Here is a 20,555-nt window from a genome sequence, read left to right on the forward strand (position 1 = left end):
CATCCCATATTTGAGAGGTGTGCTTGAGCATTCTACATAGTGGATCGTGGCAATGACGCTTAGTATCATCTATGTTTGGGACGCGTTGTTTGATCTCTTCACATTAATCGTGAATAGCGGCTATCGTTTTCGTCGTTAAGGTCATGATATATACAACAATTTTCTGCGTGCTCGCGTAGTGGGGGGATTTCTTTTCCCAGAAGGGTGATTGTAGAGACCGAATGGGATAAGGATCGTGTACGATGAGTGTGATGCCATCGGTATTAGATATTACTTTCAGCGCCGCTGACAACACCACCAGGCCTCTCACGTTTATCACGCAATTCCGGGCAGCGACGACGATGGTTGATGAACCAATTGCTGACCTGGGTCATGCTGATGCCAGTTATCTGTGGGCAATGTTAGTTCTGAGACATGCCATGTTGATAGATGAGGATGGTACCTACGCTGGAGAAGCGCTGCTTTTGTTCCTCGCTGGGGTAGGGATTCGAAATATTCTGGGAGGGAACAGTCAGAAAGGGCGGTGGTGTGTGAAAACATCATGCATCACGACTTACTTGCTCGAACCATTGCTTCATAACCTCGGTCGACTGCTTTGGGAGATTGCTTCGCTTTCGGGCCTTCCCGTGCTGATAGTCCAAATGACTGGGCATGAAATAGGGCTGGCCGGGCATCCCTGCCCATCCTGCAGGGCCAACATAGGGGCCATACTCGTGAGGTCCCGCGGAACCCTCACTGGAGGACGAGAAAGAGTAACGTGGTTCATTGCCATAGTGCGGTCGACCATGGTTCTCGCGTTCACTGATGTGCGGCAGGTAGCCACCGTATGGGCCAGCAAAGGATGACCGCGTCGCAGAGGGGTCGTTGTGATCGTGGTGTACAGAAGCTTCACGACTGTTGCCCGCCCGAGCAGCATATGCGTCATGCGGATAGCTGCTGACGGAGGTGGCTCGTGAGTAGTCGGATGGTAGTGGCGTGCGATCCGGGGTCTGGTAATGAGCGGACGCATGGCCATCGAAAGCCGGACGGTCGGCATGAAGCTTGAAGAGAGGTGTGGTAGGCGGGAACTGGCCTGTCCATGGTGGACTGAGTCTGTGAGGAGGAACGGTCGTCGGCGCGGTCTGTCGATACGAATTCAACCCTTCGAGTTGAGCAGAGAGCGGAGGCAAGGATATGGGCTGTCGGATCTGAACTTCGTCTGGCCGTGTTGCAAACGCTGTCGGAGTCTTACGCTCGATACCTAGAGGAAGTGCTGGGCTGGCATATGCAAGGTCCGCTTCCCGCCCGGGTACAGTCTTCTGCCTCTTGTAAGGATACAGCGAGGTTGGCACGTGTGAAAGTCCAATAGACGGCGTTGCGAACAGTGTTTCTCGAGGCGATGGTTCTCTATATGATTGTCGTGGGCTTGGGGTCTTTGGAGGGCTCAGATTGTTGTCCTCGAGCAACTGTAGACTGTCAGTCAGAGCACAGGGAACGAATGCGTGGTAATGAGACTGACGCTCTTCAATGGAGGGAGGCATGGCCTTCGAATCTCTGCAGCATGATATGGCGGAGAATGCACGGCGCTGTCGGCTCGTGATCTCGACCAGTCCTTCGGGTTCAGAGGGCGAATTGCACTGCCTACATCGAAGCTCTGTTGCAACACAGGGTCATATCGAAGGCGTTTGGAGGCAGGAGGGCTCCCGCTGACATCGTTACTGTCGTCACTATTACTGGCGCTGGCGTCCGGAGTGGGAAGTCGATTAGTGTGGTGGTGCTTGTGGGCAAGCATCGTGGTTGATCTGGACGTTTCCGGTAACCGTTGAGCGTAGGTCAATGTTGGTTGTGCCATTGAAACGATAAATCCGCAAGTTCGTTCAGGTCGAGTCGAGTGAAGGTCACCAACGAAAAATTATGTTCGATCAACTGAGATTGCCGTTTCAAATATTCGGGAGTTTGTCCAAGCAGTCGTTCAAAGCGAGTGTTGTGCCAGTTCTAAGACGGGAAGTGTAGCAGATGAGCAAAGCGGCCAGCGAGCGAGAGACGATGTCCAATCGAAAGCAGACAGCGTTGGCTTTTGATAGGAAAATCGATTGCGTTTGGCCTTCGTCTCAGGAAGAACGATGAGCAGACCACGAGGAGCCGATTCGAAGTTTTGTTTCAGGGCAATGCAGTAATGGAGGAAGCGGGTTTGATGATGGTTAAGATAGTTCACGCTCGGCCGGAGGTGAACCGGGGTAGAGCAGCGGCAGGGCTCACGAATAATGATTGACGGATTCCTCTTAGGCTCGACTAACGGCCATGCACTGGCTTCTGTAAGAGATCCGGCTGTACAACAGAGCGATACAGAAGGGTGGATACCTGTGGACGGAATGCATGTGCGTGTGTGTGTGTGCACTGTGTGCGGGTGGGTGGGTGGACGTTGCCGCGTGAGGAGAGTGTGGTGACCATGCAACGGTCGAAGTAGAAGTGGTGGTGCACACCTCGGGGCAGATATGGCAAGACGATCAGCACGCACAGCGCACGGAAGCGTTGCACGATGGAGCCACGGTGGTGGTGCAAGAGCAGGAGTAGAGGTCCGGGCAGGAAAGGCTGTCGAAATGCAACACAATGTGCTTGGATCGATCCGGATTAAACACAAGAAAGCAACTATATTGTCCAATACATTACCGAAGGGGGTGTGTGTGTGAACCCACTGCATGTTGGGGTGTGTGTGGCATGTGCGTGCACGTCAATGACTTCGGGCCACGATATCCACTGTGAGGGTCGAAGCAGATTACTGTGACATGAAAATCATAACATCGAAATGGATAGCAAGGATGCATGAGGAGTGCAGTACATACAGTACGGAGGCGTGCTGTACGCACGGCATTGGTTTTGGCTGCGGCGAGCTAATTTGGCAGCTGGCCCTCGTTCCGCGCGCGGTCTGGACGACCCATGATCCTTGTCGGGGTTTCCCTGTATCATCATGCATATGTCAGAGCCTTGGAAACCAGTCTATGCGAATCGGCATGCTGAAGCGGGAGGTCATCGCTGCGGCATTGGAAACACACACACACACACACACAATGGATGGACAAGGCATGACCCATCACACGTCTGGTCCGTATTCGCACTGGTGGCATGTGGTCATGTCTTCCGCGCCCGACTAGAATCAGGCTGTCGAGGTGCCATCTCATCAATCACACGGAGTGCGTTTCTCAGCTCCGTCGCAGGCATCGCCATCCTTGTGCTCAACCATCTTCATGAAGTGTTCTGGTGGATGATGTGGAGCGGCGTGAAGCGGTCCCCTGTTCTAACGCCATTCCCGATTCAATCAGCACAGCGGCGGCATGGAGAGGGGGGGTGGAGCGGGCAAGGACTCCTGCCCAGGTGGTGAGAAATGCTCCAGGAAGGATTTCGCCAAGGGCAAGATTAGGATCCATACGTACATCATCTCTCTCATACAGTACTGCCATACACATGAGATCCTGTCCATCACGCAGAAACTCTCCATGTGCCAGCAATACACGATAAGGTCTTTCATCTAGGAATGTCTAGCACCATTAGGGTCGCTCGGCAACTCGGGACGCTGTCAGGTCAGTGCAATACAAAAGACGACAGCCTGGCTTCCTTGGTGTCTTGTCTGGAGAATCATCAGACGTGATCGTCCAGCCAGGGATCATCATGTCGCCTTTCTCCGCACAGCATGCACATGTAGCCTGACTTTGGATGTCTTGCTCGGCCATTCATCACGAGAGATGTTGGTGGTCCATCTGCAGTCTTCTATGCTGCTATATTTGTTCCGACCTGTGTCGACCCTGGAAGGCTCTCCACTGGACTATTTCTGGCGGACCGTAGCGGAGCTGAAGTTCATGCCGAAGGCAGTGGTAGCAGCGCGACGCTCATGAGACTTGTTGAATGGCACTCCCTGTGTATCTCCCTTGATACGCTCTGCTTCGGTGCCGCGGCTCTTTTGATGACGATAATGGCGTGACCTTTGCGAGAAGCGATGATTGCGAGGAATTGGGTCCTCGCATCTCCGCATGCTCGTCGCAACAGTAAAGCGGGAGCATGAGACCTGGCAAAGGTCATCTGTGGCTTCGTCCTACGAGCGGTCCATGGGAGCAAGGCTCAACCCAAGGTTTTATTCGATGGAATACGCAAAAGCCGCGCGCCTCTACACGAGCATTTCTAAGGGACTTACTTTTGGTTTTGACAGACAATGGGACAGATTCTCTCCTGAAACCAGTCAAACCATGGGTGTCGACTCTGGCCGGTTGAGCCGGGATTCGTAACCCTTGCGAAGCACAAATCCATATGTAGCAGATGAATCCCTACCATGAGGATGATCCTTACGCGAGTATGGAAGACTCTGCCTGTCGGTGGTCTACGCAAAGGGCAAAGGCTGTACAGGCTGTCATGTCTGGGGCAGGCTGACAGCTTGAGGGTATGTGACCATATCGCTGTGAGTGACTACGCGCAAAACTTTGTGCATGTAGTGTGAATGCAACGCGAAGTTTTCGCAAGTTTTCGAATGTTCAACTCGATCCCAATCATAAGTGACCATAACATGCCCGGGTGTCCACGTAGCTACCTATGTTTTCGATGTGACAAACAACAATATCGCAAATCGACATCACGTTCATGTGAGAAAGTCATGGTGGCGCCTGAATCTTCTCACGGCGTCCATTTTGGAAACGAATTTACGTGTTGACATAGCACGCCTTTAATTATCATTATTGTCGTTCACATCACCATTCCGGCGCTTCAGAAAGATTATTAGCAGGTGTAGTCACGCCTGCCAGTTCGCCAAGTGCTCGTCACTTGCAGGTCGTCGCTTGGACAGTGTCACCTCGACTCAGAGCGAGTATCATCATGAACATCATCAGTGATGAAACGACTCGCAACCGTCACCTGGCTCAATCAGATGGTATTTCTATCAAGTCCTTGCTCGTCTACACGTCTGCTCGCTACTTGTGAATACTGCATCACACCTGAGCAGCTAGGCGTCATTCTCCAAGATTGGACTGAACATACGCGCCCAGCTTCCCAACGCCCGTAGTAACACTTCACGAACCGTCTGAGCAGCACCAGGCAAGAGCATCGCGCTCGCCTCCAAGGTTTCTTCTCAACCAGCGGCGGCCATTCTCAACCGCCATTATTGCCCTCTTGGGCAGGAAGTCTCGGATCATTCTCCAAGTGCAGCGCTTATGCTGACTGACCAACGGCACCGCCAATATGCAATAAATAGAACATTGAGATGGCAGTCATTCTCCCAGCGCTCCGATGACTCCCAAAACCGTGGTTCCATACGAGAGTGTAGGACACGGCGGATTTCCATGAATGGGAAGCGATCTCCGCTCGGGCATCGTCTTATCGATAGCTTCGGGTCGACGTCTGGCAGACCGCTCTCAACATTATGTGGCTCTCTTTCCGGAGTTTTCATCCCCGCCATCCTGACCCGGCATCGTATCCGCGTACCACTTCAACTTCCAAATGACAACTCTGGCTCAACAATTTTGCATCTGCGGCGCATATGCTGACGTGCCGGACATACAACATCAGGGACTGTGAGATCTGCCCGGCCGGTTGATGGTCTAAGGTAGGTGTAGTGCGCGCTATGCACTGACGACAGAAATCATGGTGCATGTGTCACACGTGTCACTTCGGGAGTGTATTTCTTGGACCTTGTCCACATGTCACAGCGTGGCAGAACGACAATGCGCCAGTTTGTGCAACACCGCTGTTGTCTGTGACGACCTCACAAAGAATTCAACAGTATGTTGACATACCGTAACGCAGCACGTTCTTCCGCATGGTACAGTACATCCCACAGGGCGCTCAAGATCGCATCTCATCTTGAAGCCACGCATTCGGATTAGTGACGCAGACAGAACAAATTCTAAACTACACATTGCTACTGCTTTGCGATGCCCATGTTGTGAAACAGCAATGTTGTGTTTTGTTCCTGCCTCAACAAGCGTGAAATGCAAGTGGACCAATTCGGCGGTACTTCGAACGAAAATCGGAATTACACGAGAGTCTCACAACAACACCAAACCATCGAGGCGTCAACAATCCAAATTGACGGAAAGTCAAAGTGAGTTGACCTGTCGTCGAAATCCCGTCCTCATACCCGACGTTGTGGGTCTATTAGACCTCCCGTGCAAGCCCGATGTACTGGCAGTCTCCTTGCCTGATTACAATTCACAGCACGTCTAATCTTTGGAAGATCAAATCAAACAGCGTCAATTGGGCTTTCGGGGTTCCGCTGCCTCGAACAACACACAGCGGGCTGTAAATTTCGCCCCTGCTTTCTTTCCAGGGAACACTCAGTCCGACCAATACATTCGTGATACCTTTCCGTCAGGCTCCATTCACAATGATCTGCTCAAAAAGGTCGAGGCATTGCGGCCACATCCCATCACGAGACAAGGGGCTTTTCACGAAATCCGATGTTCTGCTTTGTTTCTGGTGCATGATGTTGTGATAGACTTGCAATATGCACAGTATTCTAGCGCGATGGCACGCAAGGCTGGGAGATGCAGGCATGGTGTTGATGCCGCATCGGAATAAATTCGCAACAAGTCTTGCTCCGCAATTGTGAGGACCCACAAGTCTCTCCCTTCCTAGAAGCATAGCTTCAAGGTCGAATGTTGACTCTGATACCAAAAAGCTGCTCTGGAAATTTCTGTTCACGGCGACACACAATTTTCCATGCCGTATGAGGAAGGGTACACATCCGCACACAAAGGCTCAACATCCATACATCCGCAATTTGGCAGGTCACACCTGGGCTCCTTGCGGCAATTTCGGTGCCAGATGTACGCACATCGATCTGGCCACGTTCCCCATGCCGATGCCATGGCTCAGGCGCCTCAGCGAACCGCCATGAATCCGCACATGCTTCAGCGCCCTTTGACGACCAGATCCTCCAGACCAACTAAGAAGACTATCGAGTCACAATCTGCCATGAACCCGGCCCTGGCATAGATCCAAAACTTCGCCCCATCAATTATTGAAAGAATTATTGCCCTGAAAGCATGCTAGATACCCCTATCTTACGAATCTCGATCGATCGCTTACCGGAGGTGCACAGGAACACACACTTCGACGAGTGACTCTCCCCAACGAACAAACAGGATACATAGTGGATCCGTGAACACCCGTGAGATCTGTAAGATGTCCTTCTATGACGGTTTGTATTGCCTGTGCTTGCTCTGCACCATGGACCAGAACAAGAATGCGACTCGAGAACAGACTCTTACTCTGGATGTCCGCCGTCGGCAACGCCCCCTGTGCAAGTTTGCTACTCCTTGTCCTTGTCAACAGTCACCATCAGCCACCGATATGGAACAGTGATCTTTAACCGCTGTTTCAGTGCCATCCCCATGGTTTGTGCCAATTTTGCACCATTCTTGGTCACTTCCACACACGTTATGGACGTGCCAGTCACGATCTCCGCCACGTGCTATCTTACAAATTATCCCTAGCAAGTTCTCCGTGTTTGGTACTCAACTCGTGCGAGGCGGAGTGCAGGGACGCAGCAAGGATCGGGTAGGTGGTGCATGTGAAGCACAAACAGTGAAAGGTCACCATGATTCATGTCGTTGCTCTAACGACCCGCATATTTCACGTGCCACGACTCGAGGCTATACGAAGGGCATGTATGATGGGCACTTGTTGGGGGCCATCATACATTTTCGGAGTTATTCTGATCGCCGGCCGCTCAACCACACCTCCCTCTCAACTGTGAGCGATACTTGTGAGGCGAGCACTTTGGTAAGTGATCGAGCAAGGCGTCATGCATAGTAGTCATGGAAGGCTCCTTCTCCAGATCACATCAACATGTTGTCGCCTGGGATTGATGGGCTGCGAAGAAATTTGATGATGCGTCCAGTCCTGGCCCAGCATCATGACTGATCGGGGACCCTCTGCGAATAAACGTCATTGAAACGATCGTGGATGACTACAAGAATCACTGTGCCAGGTCGAGGTGATCTCGCAGCTACAGTCTTAGAATATCCATAATCGCAGTCTCGATGTCTTGAATGATGAGATTAGTATTCGTCGAACGTTTCATTTTTCAAAGTCGATATTACCGCACTGCCATGCCATGCAAAGTGAATTTTTAAAATCTCAAGCGTTCACAGTTCATGTTTGAATGTCCTGTAGTTGAGGTCGCATGTCCGTGCACTTGACGACTTCCGCCCCGCCAAACACGCGCGTTGACGCGTCTCTCACCACCACACAAACGCTTGCTGTGAACATGATGCGCTCGGATTTATTGAAATAAGAACATATCTCTCATCTGCGTTCGCAAACAAAGTACTTCGACCGCGCGCCATCGCGCAACACCTGCGCCATGTTTATCAAACAGATCATCATCCAGGGCTTCAAGTCCTACAAAGATCAGACTGTCATCGAGCCGTTCTCGCCAAAGCACAATGTCATCGTCGGGCGAAACGGATCTGGCAAGAGCAACTTCTTTGCTGCCATTCGATTCGTTCTCAGCGACAAATACACTCAGCTTGGTCGCGAGGAGCGTCAGGGTCTACTTCACGAAGGTGCAGGATCTGCTGTCATGAGTGCATACGTCGAGATCATTTTCGACAATAGTGATGATCGATTTCCCACCAATACACCTGAAGTCGTGTTAAGGCGATCGATCAACCAGAAAAAGGATGAATACAGCTTGAATCGCAAGAATACTACGAAGAACGAGATCATGAACATTCTTGAAAGCGCGGGCTTCAGCCGTAGCAACCCATACTATATTGTGCCGCAAGGACGTGTCACGGCCATCACGAACATGAAAGACTACGAACGACTCAACATGCTGAAGACCGTTGCGGGAACCGAGGTATACGAGACGCGAAGAGCTGAATCTCGACGGATCATGGAAGAAACACACCATAAACGGTCCAAGATTGACGATTTGTTGGAGACGATCGGAGGACGGTTAGGAGAGTTGGAAGAGGAGAAAGAAGAGCTTCGACAATTTCAGGAGCGGGAACGAGAACGAAAATGCCTCGATTACACGATAAACCACCGCGAGCAGGAGCGTCTGCAGGAACAACTTCAAAGGCTCAATAACGAACTCGACGGAGGTGTTGAACAGACCGACGACAACCGTGAAGCCCTCAAACAAAGCGAAAGGCAGTTGGAATCGGTCGATGCGCGAATCGCCGAGCTGCGACAACAGATGAAGCTACTAAGCGAAGAGAAAGCTCAGTATAAAGAAGAGCGAATTGAGCTGTTTAGAAGCAAAGCCCAGGCGGAGTCTGACGTCCAGGGCATGGCCGACAATGAGAATGCTGCCCAACAGGCGATCGTTGAGCGTAGCGAACAGCTCCGCGCGGTACAGAAACAAATCAAGCAACGAGAAGCCGATCTTGCAAAGATCCTGCCGACTTTCAACGCAAGGCGGGAAAACGAACGTGCCCTCAAGCTTCAGATGGAGACCGCAGAAGCAACCAGGCAGCGCTTATACGCAAAACAGGGCCGTCAAGCCCAGTTTCGCACAAAGCGAGAACGCGACGAATGGCTTCAACGGGAAATTGCAGATGTACACAAGAGCTCCGCGACACGTAAATCTGTGTCAATGCAGCACAAGGAGGAGGCCGACGAACTCGAGCAGAACATTGAACGACTTCAAAGCGACATTGCCGAAATGCGGGATCGCATCGAAAATCGTGGAGATGAGCAGCAAAATATCTCGGGCGAAGTCCAGCAAGCGAAGGAGCAGCGCGACCGTCTTCTTGATGAACGCAAAGAGCTGTGGAGGGAGGAGGCGAAGCTAGGCAGTGTCTACCAGAATGCGCAGCAAGAATTCGATACGGCGGAGATCGCACTCGGCAAGATGATGGACCAGAACACTATGCGCGGTCTCAAATCTATCCGCCGAATTGTGCAACAACATGAAATTGAAGGAGCATATGGTCCCATCGGAGAATTGTTCGAATTCAATGAGAAATACAAGACTGCCGTTGAAGTCACTGCCGGAATGTCGCTCTTCCACTACGTGGTGGACACGGATGAGACAGCCCAGCGACTCATTCAATTGCTTCAGCAGGAGAAGGGCGGACGCTTGACATTCACACCTTTAAATCGCCTCAACCCGAAACAGACCAACTTACCCAAAGCTAGTGATGCTGTTGCATTAATCTCGAAGCTGAAGTTTGACTCCGCATATGAGAAGTCGATGCAACAAGTATTTGGCTCGACTATCGTGTGCCCCAATCTTCAGGTCGCTTCACAATACGCTCGAAGTCATGGTGTCAGTGCCATCACACCCGGCGGTGATCGATCGGATCGCAAGGGAGCTTTGACTGGTGGTTACCATGATAACCGCAACTCGCGTCTTGACGGTATTGTCAGGTACAAGCTCGCGAGAGACGAACTAGATCGGATCAGTGAACGCAGAGACGAAGTTCGACGAGGCCTACAACAGATCGACCAACGTGTGACCAAGGCCATGAGTGACTTGCAAAAAGTCGAGCAGAAGCGAAACCAGCTTGAAAATGGTTACGGCCCCCTTCGAGAGGAGCTCAGAAGGAGAGAGTTTGATCTCAATAGTCGCCGCGACGAGCTTGAGCGCAAACAGCATCAGCGCGAGCAGGTGGAGGCTTTGATGATGAATCTCAGCGCTCAACTCAGTGCATATCAATCTGAATTGTCCAGCGACTTTAAGAAAGCGCTGAGTGCTCAAGAGGAACAGCAGCTAGACACCGTCAATACCCAGCTTCCTGATCTTAGAAAGCAGCACGCGGCTGCAAGCAGTGAGCTCTCCAGCCTGTCGGAACAGAAGACAACCATTGAGCTGGAATTGAAGGAAAACTTACGTCCCCGACTGGATCAGCTGCAATCGTTCGATGCCGAGACAGGCGATGCCAGAAGCGGCAGCAGTCTCACGGCCAAGATGAAGGAGAGGCAGGCGGATCTCAAGAGAGCGAGCAAGAGTCTCAGCAATATTGATGTCAAGCTGAAGGAGATTGAAGCATCCATCGAAAAGGCACAAGGAGAATTTTCCACAGTCGAAATCGAGCGCGCAAACCAGAGAGCCGAAGTGGAGCGTCTTGATCAAGCGATCAAAAACTACCAGCGGTCGATAGAAAAGGGCGCGCAAAGACGAGCTGGTCTGACGAACCGAATCAACGAGCTCAAGACCCACATCAACAGTCTTGGAGCCCTGCCTGATGCCGCCTTCACAGCTCAATACCAGAACATGAACCTCAACACAGCGCAGACGCGACTACACAAAGCTCAGGAAGCCCTCAAGAAATACGGTCACGTCAACAAGAAAGCCTTTGAGCAGTACGTTCAATTCGAAAAGCAGCGCGAAGCCCTCGAGACGCGTCGCCAGGAGCTCGACAGCAGCGACGCCAGTATTCGCGAGCTCATCGAAGTCCTCGACCAGCGCAAAGACGAAGCCATCGAGCGTACCTTCCGCCAAGTCAGCAAGGAATTCGCCACCATCTTCGAGCGCCTGGTCCCGGCTGGCAAGGGTCGTTTGATTATCCAGCGCCGCATCGACCGGCAAACCAATGGCGCCGACGAAGACAGCGACGACGAAGCCGGCCAGCGTACCGGTGTAGAAAATTACATCGGCGTCGGTATCTCCGTCTCCTTCAACAGCAAGCACGACGAACAGCAGCGCATCCAGCAGCTCAGCGGCGGGCAAAAGTCCCTCTGTGCCTTGGCCCTGGTCTTCGCCATCCAGGCATCGGATCCCGCGCCTTTCTACCTCTTCGATGAGATCGACGCCAATCTCGACGCGCAGTACCGTACGGCTGTCGCGCAGTTGCTGCAGGAGAGCAGCCAGACGGGCCAATTCATCTGCACGACCTTCCGACCGGAGATGCTCCTCGTCGCGGAGAAATGTTACGGCGTCAGCTACTTGAGCAAGGCCAGTAGTATCGATGTCGTCAGCCGAGAGCAGGCGTTGGACTTTGTCGAAGGCCAGATCAGTGGCAAGTAAGGCGCGAGGGGAAGTTTTCATGTACGATACGCGACATGTCGGGGCAGGTAATGAATGGATTCTCTGGGCGCACGCGTTATACCATCAAAGTCAATCGTCATCGGAAATGCAACTGTTTTTTGCTATCGAATTCGCTGTTGTAACCACACATTCAAACACTTGACATGGCCTTTACTGCATTTCCTGAGCACGAAGTCGATACATGTGACGTGGATTCCCCGTCAGACTTGTGAGAACCTCACACGCGCCGGCGATGCACATGCAGACTTCCCACGGCGACGGCCCGGCGAGATCAGCTCCGCCTGACCATATCTTCACCTCTTCAGGATATCCATTCCAGCCTGCAGACCTTGGAGCTCCTGCTTGAGCTGTTTCCTCTTTTCCACGACGTCGAAGCCTTCCCCGGCGATGGCATCGAGCTCTTCGTCTGAATACCCAGCCACCAGCTGAGGCGAGAAGATGCTGGGCAGAATGCGGAGGAGGCGTCGCTCGATGACTTGTCGGCAGACGTTATCGACCCAGGTCTTCATCGCCACCTTGTAGTACGCGTCGAGGCTAGCGAGTGCTTCCTTGCAGGCTTGCTCGTCCATGTCGACCACTAGGCGCTCCTCCATGGCCGCGAACAAAGCTGCGACTGTAATCGGTTTGAGGTTTTCGCCATTCTCATCTTCCGAAGGATTCTTGGCTGCGCCATTGAGAGACATTGCGGCTTTCACTCGCCGCTTGGCCTCGCCCAGGTTAGCTTTCTGGACATTGTCAGTGTAGTAGTGATTGTAAGTGATGGGCTGCAGCGATTCGTCCTCCCACAATTGTTTGAGTTCGGTATGAGCACTGTCCAATGCGCTCTGTAGGTTTGTCTGGATGCGGTCATGTATTTCATTCTGCACACGAGGTTCCATCCGCAGGTGATCCAGCAGAATCTGGTTAAATTCGATAAGGAGAGAGTACATCTGTTCAATGTGGGCCGAGGCGATCTTGACCCATCGGCGGCATTCGTGGTGGAAAAGCTCGGCCAGGAGCACGGCGTTGAAGTTCCCAGACAGTTCTTTGCCTCTAGATCGGCGGTGCATCTAGGCATTGTCAATGATGGACCAGTGAACGTCGTGCCAGGATAAAGACATACCTGCAAGACCCAGAGTTTCATCTGATCCTCGGTGAGAAATGTGACATCATCATCATATTCTGGATGAATGCTGTTCACTCCATACAGTTCTTCATCATACGAGGGATTCATTCCATGCGCCTTGCTTCCATCTGACACCTTTCCTCCACCATCCACACCGTTTTCGAACCGATCATGCGACTGCTCGTGTCTCTGTGTTTCATCGTCATGGATATCATCAGTCCAAATACTCGGTTGCGGGGCTCGGCGAGTTCTTTTGTCTTTCTCGGGGAACGCGGGGACGCGCTCCGATGGAGATGATTTAGAGCGCAGAAACGTCGTACGGCCTTTCTCTCGCATGTAATCAGCGAAATCGGTATTGACGTCGTGAACCAAAGCGCGAAGTCTTGTAGGCCCGATGTCGTGGCCACTGGCCGCAAAGAAATCTCCTCCCGTTGACCCGTATTCACCATTCAGCGCCGCATTCAGCAATCTCTGATACTTGCCGGCAAGCTCCGATAAAAAGATCCGTTTGTCCGCTGGGGTCGGTCGATCTACAGGGAGCATGGCCAAGGCATCGGTAGCCGTCCTAATCTTCGTCTTCATGTCGTGGCGGACCTTTGGGAGCTCTTTCTCGATATGGCTATCGAGCAGTTTTTGCAGGTATTGTTTCAACTTGATGATGCCCACTTTCTCTGAGTCAAGTCTCCCTTTCCATGGCGGTGATTGGAAAAATCTCTGCTCATTCGCTTCTCGCTCGGTCGCCGTGATTTTCGCCTGTATTTCCAACGGCGAAGGATTTTTGACGATGAAAAAGCCGAGCTGCAGCTTGGTTGTGTCTTTATTGTTGGCGAGTGCCGCGATCCGCGCTTCGGTGCCGAGGTTGATCAAGTCCGGTTTGGTAATTATGCCGACTGTGCGCTCACCGGACTTATCAAACCTTTTCGATTCCTTGATGATGCTCTGGTTGGCAATGTCGTTACCGGCCTGGACGACGGCAAGAATAATCGTCCGAGGCTTTTCTATGTAGGAAGTGACCGTCTGGTGCACGATTTCCACGTCTGCCTCGGTTTGCACATCACTTGCCACAGAGATGAGACCGGGAAGGTCCACAATACTCAAGTGCTGACCAGATTGATTACTGACTTTGATCTGGAGCACATCCCGCCCGAAGGATGGCCCATCTTCATTCTTCTCACCATAACCTCGCAAGCCCATGAGCGACCCGGCTTCTGCAATAGTCTTAGGCAATTGCTCAAAGGTTGTAATGCTGCGATTGAAGTCCTTCAAACTCTTCAAGGTCTCGCTGGGGCGATGTGTATTGGAAAATGGAATGATACTGGCAGTGATTGTTTGCGGACGTGTTTCATCATGAGTGATGATGATCTCGGTCGGGAACCTTGTGCAGACACCGTCGTCACGAGGAAAGGGTATGCCTGTCAAACCCTCGAGGACTGAACTCTTGCCAGAGCTTTGATCGCCGCAGACAACAAGCTGCGGCAGGTCGATACTGTTGTCGATACCGAGACCACGCAGGGCAGAAATCTGTTTCAGCCGCTTGGCGGATTTGTCAGACTGCAGACCATTCAAGGAGCCTGTAGTTGCCATGTTGGTCGATAATGTTGATGAATTGGTGAGATGGCCGTTCGGTGGGTTTTAAAATGTCAGAGAGCACCTTTGGGTATGATGTGACGGGACAAATGCTTGGAATTGGAAGTTGTTCGTGGAATGGGCGATGCTCAGACCCCATTTCATTTGAGTTTCTGAACCTTGCAAGGACGATGTGCTTTCAGAACTCAAAGCTGTGTGATATGGCTCCATATTGGTGTCGGACGCCGCACACATGCATGTGCATGCAGAAGTGGAATCTATTCCAAGCATACATATGCATTCTGCGTGGCTATCACAACAAGCGATTGGACAATCCTGAAAGGCGCAGTCCATCTGACGAGGTGCCACTTCCCAACGCATCAAACCAAGGATATCGGAAGGATTGCAGGCGCCTGTCCCCATGACACTAGGTATGCTCGGAGGAGAACTCCGCAAGGTGACGGCCAACGCTGTTGGCTCGGGCCAATCCTCATCGCGTTGGATTGCTAGAGCGACTCTCTGCCTCAGTGGCCATTCTGGGCGAGGCGAGGCCCGAGCGAGCATCTCTGGAAAACTTCACGTTTTCGCAATCAAGACAGTGCCTTGAAACGCCCGAGAGTGGGCGATGATATTATTGTAGATACTCAACATGCGCATGACTAATGCAACCTCAGTCCGATTCGAAGACGCCTGAACAATATGAATACAGTAGGCTCCACTGCCCGCTAAAACTTGCATCTAGGTAAGTGGGCAGGTACTGGAGGTAACTTACTGTTGTCACCTCTCAAGAGTGCGAACGTGGTGCGACGGCAGCGAGACTGAGCAACGCTCACGAGTCTAGCACGTCGTTATATGTATCCATTGACCCTACATATACCAAGCACTTCAATCCGTCTCATCCCGGGTGTACGGAGCGTGAAGGCCGTGGCGTCCATTGTATTGAACATCCGTGATGCGCTCAACTGCAAGAATGGATCTGATCTCTGATGGATGAAGCTGCGGCACGCATGTGGCTTTTGTCGAGTGGCATCCGTGCATAGTACTCATACTACAGTATATAGGTGTAGATGTGTAGGTTGGTGAGTAATCGTATGTGATAAACCGGTCCAGGTCCTGTAAATATTGAGTAGGATCACTCGAGGCTATACAAGACCTTACTGCCGACAAGAATGTCTTACCCGCGGTACTGGCGCCCAGTCCGAGACTGCGTAAGTGATCTGTCCAAGCCGGGCTCTACGACCACACGACGGTAAGCCCTCCAGGCTCTATCATCACCTGTAGAGCATCGGCCAGACACAACATGCGAAAGTGCCGACGTGTGGATAACATGAACAGACCGGACTGCCATATCAAAGAAAGAGGCTCGTGGACGGGAAAGGGATGCAACATTCCCGAGATCGTCACTAGTCCTTGTCAATGTCGTGCTGAGTATATTTAGGTATAGCAGTGGTGAGGTATCATCTGTCGTCGTGTGCATGTAACCACGGAAGAATCGGGCGACTTCAACGAGACTTCCGACGAGGAGAAGATGATCATCAATATGCCCCTATGATACCCATGATCACACCTAAGTAACCTTGGAATACTGTATGTATGATACCGTGTCATCCATTAGTTCCGGCTGCTGCTAAATAAAGAGAGGCGAATGACGTACGCCTTCGTATTGCTTCACAAAATAGGAAGCCCCGGCAGTAGTGTGGTGGAGAACACACACAGGGAATGAATGGTTCTCTTTTCCTCAACGAACATACTGTAGAAAACGTGCGCAAGACAAGTTCTTCCAGGTTCTTTTCGGGTATATATATATTCATCATCATTCGCTCAACCATAATAAATATTGCATCTGTTCCATCAATCTTTCGTTCTCACCTGCATCAACAGAGAGACATTGCTCGCGTGGCATCTACCATTCCCCATTTCTTCAGCATACCAACACAGTCGCTCATCTGCATATAACGATAATATACAACTATATACAACGATGCGTCTCTCCACCGTCTTCACCGCGCTAGCAGCCGCGCTTCCTTTCACAACTGCCGCCTACAAAGGTAATTGGCTTCGGCTTCATCATCTACATGTCCTTGGCTGAAGTTAATTCGTTATTATTAGGTTTCAACGTCGGAGCCAACAATGAGGATGGCTCCTGCCGAAGCTTACAGGACTGGATCGACGTCTTCAACAAGCTGAAGACCCTCCCACAAGGCATCGACTCCGTGCGGGTATACGCCTCCTCCGACTGCAACACCCTCGCCAACGTTGTGCCCGTTTCGCTGTACTCCGGAATCAAGATCCTCGTCGGTGTCTGGGTCACCGATGATGGCCACTTCAGCCGGGAGAAGGATGCTCTGTACAACGCCATTCAGCAGTACGGCTCGAGCTGGATCGCCGCCATCTCCGTCGGCAGTGAGGACCTCTACCGCGCGCAGTACCAGCACACCAACGAGATCGACCCGGGCACGCTGGCCACCCGCATCTACGACGTGCGAGGCATGGTCCGCTCGCAAGGTGTGAACGCTGCCGTCGGTCACGTCGACACATGGTAAGATCGCTCCTCTTCAGTGTAGAAGGGAGAACGAAACAGACTGACATGTGTGATTTAGGAACGTCTGGGTCGATGGACAGAACGCTGTTGTCATCCAGGCCTGTGACTTCGTCGGTGTCGACGCCTACCCCTACTTCCAGAACGTCCCGATCGAGGGTGCCCTCGATTCCTTCTTCTCGAGTCTGCAGCAAACTCGTGACGCGGTTTCCCGCATTGGGTCAGGAGCCGCCGTCTGGGTCACCGAGACCGGTCACCCCGTCTCCGGTGCCAACTTCGGCCCCTCCGTCGCTTCTCAGCAGAACGCCCAGACCTACTGGAACCAGGTTGCCTGCGCTCTGTTCCGGCAAAACGTTGACAGTAAGTTTTGTATATCGCGATCCCGCACATCGGAAACGAAATACTAATTTCATCTCCTCAGCTTTCTGGTATGCGGCCCAAGACTACAATGCCAACCCATCCTTCGGTGTCTTTGACGCGTCTGGCAACGCTCTTTACGCTCAGAACGTGAGTACCATGTTTTCTCAAAGCACGTTAGAACATCAATGCTAACAGTCTCGCAGGCATGCTAGAGCGACGGACATCCTATTGTTGTCACGTAAACTCATTAGCGAACTCACTAAGTACATTTAATCAATTCTTGTACAACATCCTCGCTAGACCAAAGCTCAGCGATAGAAACCATTCTGTTCCTGCACATTCAAACTGATAGATCGGCACATAAATGTCACCATTTGAATCACTACCTTCATTTCTGAAGCACACGAATTATGACAATTACTCCATCAATTTCACACATGACTTACTGATTTTGCAATACTGTCGTGTCTGTACGTTTTCCGGGGAGAAAGTCATATCCTCACAGCTGGCATGCAGCTGGCATGTAGCTGGCATGGTACATTTTGCTTGGCCAGAGTTACATTATCACCCCAACATATCACACGTTGTATCAAAAGGTATCCGAGAAATCGGACGGGTGACTCCGATGACTCAAGATACTGCCGCTTACCGATGATTGATATTCTGCCGCCTTGCGTTTAGGGTCATCGGTTCCAGAAAAGGGGAGAGTCAGATGAAGCGACGTTTCTATTCAGCTATCGACACCCGACTTTCAGAGCTTCGCTCCCCGTTCCCTCGCCTTGGCCTTCTCCTGGTCCCGGATCAGGCGGCGGAGGATCTTGCCGCTCGGGGACTTGGGCACGGCATCGATGAACTCGATCCCGCCCGCCAGCCATTTGTACCTGCTGACCTGCTTCTGCACATGCCGCATGATGCTCCGCTTCACCACGACATCCGACTCCTCGATCGAGCCGGGCGCCCGGACGACGAACGCCTTGGGCACCTCGCCCTCCCGCTCCGAATACACTCCAATCACGACGCAGTCGCTCACCGCCTCGTGCGTGAGGAGGATCGCCTCCAGCTCGGCGGGCGCGACCTGGTAGCCTTTCACCTTGATCAGTTCCTTGATGCGGTCCGTGATGAAGACGTGTTCGTGGCCGAGCGGGCTCCTGCGGACGACGGCCTCGTCGCCCGTGCGGAGGTAGCGACCGTCGGGCCCGTCGACGAAAGTCTCCTTGTCCGCGCCCTCCCGGAGATGGTAGCCGGGTACGACGCTGGGGGATTTCACCCAGAGCTCGCCCGGCTGGTCGTAGCCCGTGACCTCCTGGCCGTCGGCGTCCATCAGCCGGACGGTCATGCCCGGGAGGATGGACCCGACGCTTCCGAGCCAGATGTCGTGCGTCGCGGTCGAGGTGACGACCGTGCAGGACTCGGTCGAGCCGTATCCTTGTCGGAGGGCCCAGTCGGGGAACATCTCCTTGAGCTCGGCGGCGGTGCTGCTGCCGAGCGGAGCGGCTCCTGAGAAGGCCGCCCTCACGCTCGACAGGTCGAACTTTTTGCTGGCGGCTTTTTGGTTGGTCATGTGGATGATCATGGGCGGGACGAGGTATAGGATGTTGATCTTGTATCTTTCTATGGCTTGGAGCATTCCTGTGAAGTCGTATTTCGGCATAACGATGACCCCATCGCCGCGGTAGGGCCCGACGTGGATCAGCACGATCAGCCCATAGATATGAGAGAACGGCAAAAGGCCTCGGATTCATTATTAGCATCGAATGTTAGAAGCTGCAGGACTGGGATATCCTTACCTAGACAGCTCTCCGTGTAATTTTTATCTCCCGTTGCCTGGATCTGTTTGTTGCGGTCGAGACTCTCGTAAGCTGTCATCTGGAGGATATTCGAAATGCAGTTCTTGTGTGAAATTTTCACGCCCTTCGGTAGACCACTGGTACCAGAGCTATAGCAGAGGAAAGCGATCTTTTCCGCGCCTTCGCCTGCTTTCCACGATTCATCTGAGGGCCGGATCGGAGGCAAGGTAGAGCCATGCTGGATGAGATTTTCAATCGTCTTGAGGCCATCGGTCTTCACCGACGGAGGCGTCACCTCTTCCGGTAGCGGCAGGATAAACACTTTGCTGCCCGGAGATGAGCTCGCCGCGATGCCTTTCTTGCACGTTTCCAGTAAAGGTGCGCAGGTGAAAACCGCCTTGGCGCCACTGTCGCGGAGCTGAAATGCAACTTCATCGCTATTGTACGCCGCGCTCACACAAGTCAAGATACCTCCAATCCGATGCACAGCCCATGCTACAGTCGTGTAATCGATTGTGTTGAGACTGTAAATAGCGACCACCTTCTCCCATTCAGACCCTTTGTGCGGATCGAAGCCGAGCTCATCGCAGAGCGCCCGAGCGAGATGGTCGACGCGCTCGGCAAGCTGTGTCGCGCTGTAGGACTTCCCGGACAGAGCGCATGTGAATGGTGGTCGTGAGAGGCCTAGGGGGTGACGCCCATGCTGCTCTGAAAGCATGAAACGGTCCAGGCTGATTGAAGATGGGATATCGGCATCTTGCACCGTCGGTACCCACTCCGGTGACGTGAACGGCATCTTGATTTATGGCTCTAATCTTCGCTCTTATTTGCAGTATTGTTTCTTGCAGCCAAACGAAAAAGGGCAATATAATAAAAGCAAGGCGAATCGTTCGCGGCGACTATCTGGTGGCTGTGGCGCTCGGACGAATGGCTTTTCGTGGAGCATTGGATCCGGAATTTCGAGTACACATGGACATGCTTCGTCTGCCGGCAGAAACGCGCCATCATGCAGCTCGATGCAGTAACTCCTCCGATTGCTAATGGCCTTATATATTATCTCTGACATGCGTCACTGTCAAACGGTTGTGCATAAGCAATTCATATATGTGGTAAACTCGCTATCACGCTATCATTGATGTCTATCAAACAAAGGAAAGTATCGGAACACTCCATAGTCTATACACCAGCGTCGACAACCTCCGCGAACCACTGACGGAGGGCTCCAGCAAGCACACC

The 20,555-nt window shown here is 52.3% G+C and overlaps 6 protein-coding genes across 6 annotated transcripts; 3 read left to right on the forward strand and 3 right to left on the reverse strand.

The window, feature by feature from the left end:
- Positions 1-263: 263 nt before the first annotated feature.
- On the reverse strand, positions 264-1,771 carry K489DRAFT_410586 (uncharacterized protein; the record flags this gene model as incomplete). The annotated part of the gene is made up of 4 exons (XM_033607720.1): positions 264-389; positions 447-497; positions 558-1,445; positions 1,499-1,771. The coding sequence occupies 4 exons, from the start codon at positions 1,769-1,771 to the stop codon at positions 264-266; spliced, it is 1,338 nt and encodes a 445-aa protein (XP_033459295.1).
- A 2,084-nt stretch (positions 1,772-3,855) lies between these two features.
- K489DRAFT_237163 (uncharacterized protein) lies at positions 3,856-4,317 on the forward strand. The gene has a single exon (XM_033599857.1). It carries the CDS (start codon positions 4,005-4,007, stop codon positions 4,254-4,256), a length of 252 nt encoding a protein of 83 aa, XP_033459296.1. The 5' UTR covers positions 3,856-4,004; the 3' UTR covers positions 4,257-4,317.
- Positions 4,318-8,326: 4,009 nt separating this feature from the next.
- On the forward strand, positions 8,327-11,941 carry K489DRAFT_394948 (putative chromosome segregation protein SudA; the record flags this gene model as incomplete). Its single annotated transcript, XM_033606820.1, has 18 exons — positions 8,327-8,380; positions 8,405-8,410; positions 8,441-8,614; positions 8,639-8,720; positions 8,751-8,755; positions 8,807-9,133; positions 9,155-9,250; positions 9,275-9,322; positions 9,365-9,401; positions 9,432-9,529; positions 9,572-9,656; positions 9,690-9,716; positions 9,738-9,767; positions 9,792-9,988; positions 10,013-10,117; positions 10,142-10,341; positions 10,378-10,393; positions 10,415-11,941. 18 exons carry the CDS (start codon positions 8,327-8,329, stop codon positions 11,939-11,941), a joined length of 3,114 nt encoding a protein of 1,037 aa, XP_033459297.1.
- A 314-nt stretch (positions 11,942-12,255) lies between these two features.
- On the reverse strand, positions 12,256-14,651 carry K489DRAFT_389167 (uncharacterized protein; the record flags this gene model as incomplete). Its single annotated transcript, XM_033606481.1, has 4 exons — positions 12,256-13,011; positions 13,065-13,134; positions 13,295-13,349; positions 13,388-14,651. 4 exons carry the CDS (start codon positions 14,649-14,651, stop codon positions 12,256-12,258), a joined length of 2,145 nt encoding a protein of 714 aa, XP_033459298.1.
- Positions 14,652-16,469: 1,818 nt separating this feature from the next.
- K489DRAFT_381014 (glycoside hydrolase family 17 protein) lies at positions 16,470-18,098 on the forward strand. Its single transcript, XM_033605009.1, has 5 exons — positions 16,470-16,681; positions 16,743-17,172; positions 17,234-17,532; positions 17,594-17,679; positions 17,736-18,098. Exons 1-5 carry the CDS (start codon positions 16,615-16,617, stop codon positions 17,742-17,744), a joined length of 891 nt encoding a protein of 296 aa, XP_033459299.1. The 5' UTR covers positions 16,470-16,614; the 3' UTR covers positions 17,745-18,098.
- K489DRAFT_381015 (amp dependent CoA ligase) lies at positions 17,964-20,234 on the reverse strand. Its single transcript, XM_033605010.1, has 2 exons — positions 19,320-20,234; positions 17,964-19,263 (listed from the first exon to the last, which is right to left on the reverse strand). The coding sequence occupies exons 1-2, from the start codon at positions 20,113-20,115 to the stop codon at positions 18,284-18,286; spliced, it is 1,776 nt and encodes a 591-aa protein (XP_033459300.1). The 5' UTR covers positions 20,116-20,234; the 3' UTR covers positions 17,964-18,283.
- Positions 20,235-20,555: the final 321 nt, after the last annotated feature.

The sequence above is a fragment of the Dissoconium aciculare genome (assembly GCF_010015565.1).
Source record: "Dissoconium aciculare CBS 342.82 unplaced genomic scaffold K489scaffold_7, whole genome shotgun sequence".
Lineage (NCBI taxonomy): Eukaryota > Fungi > Ascomycota > Dothideomycetes > Mycosphaerellales > Dissoconiaceae > Dissoconium > Dissoconium aciculare.

Excerpts from the sequence above, each read along its gene's own strand:
- K489DRAFT_237163 (XM_033599857.1), top strand. The coding sequence starts at position 4,005 with ATGCTCGTCGCAACAGTAAAGCGGGAGCATGAGACCTGGCAAAGGTCA.
- K489DRAFT_381015 (XM_033605010.1), bottom strand. The coding sequence starts at position 20,115 with ATGCCGTTCACGTCACCGGAGTGGGTACCGACGGTGCAAGATGCCGAT. Across the intron at positions 19,264-19,319 it reads TTACACGGAGAGCTGTCTAG|GCCTTTTGCCGTTCTCTCAT; the intron begins GTAAGGATATCC and ends AATGAATCCGAG.
- K489DRAFT_381014 (XM_033605009.1), top strand. The coding sequence starts at position 16,615 with ATGCGTCTCTCCACCGTCTTCACCGCGCTAGCAGCCGCGCTTCCTTTC. Across the intron at positions 16,682-16,742 it reads CACAACTGCCGCCTACAAAG|GTTTCAACGTCGGAGCCAAC; the intron begins GTAATTGGCTTC and ends CGTTATTATTAG. Across the intron at positions 17,533-17,593 it reads GTTCCGGCAAAACGTTGACA|CTTTCTGGTATGCGGCCCAA; the intron begins GTAAGTTTTGTA and ends TCATCTCCTCAG.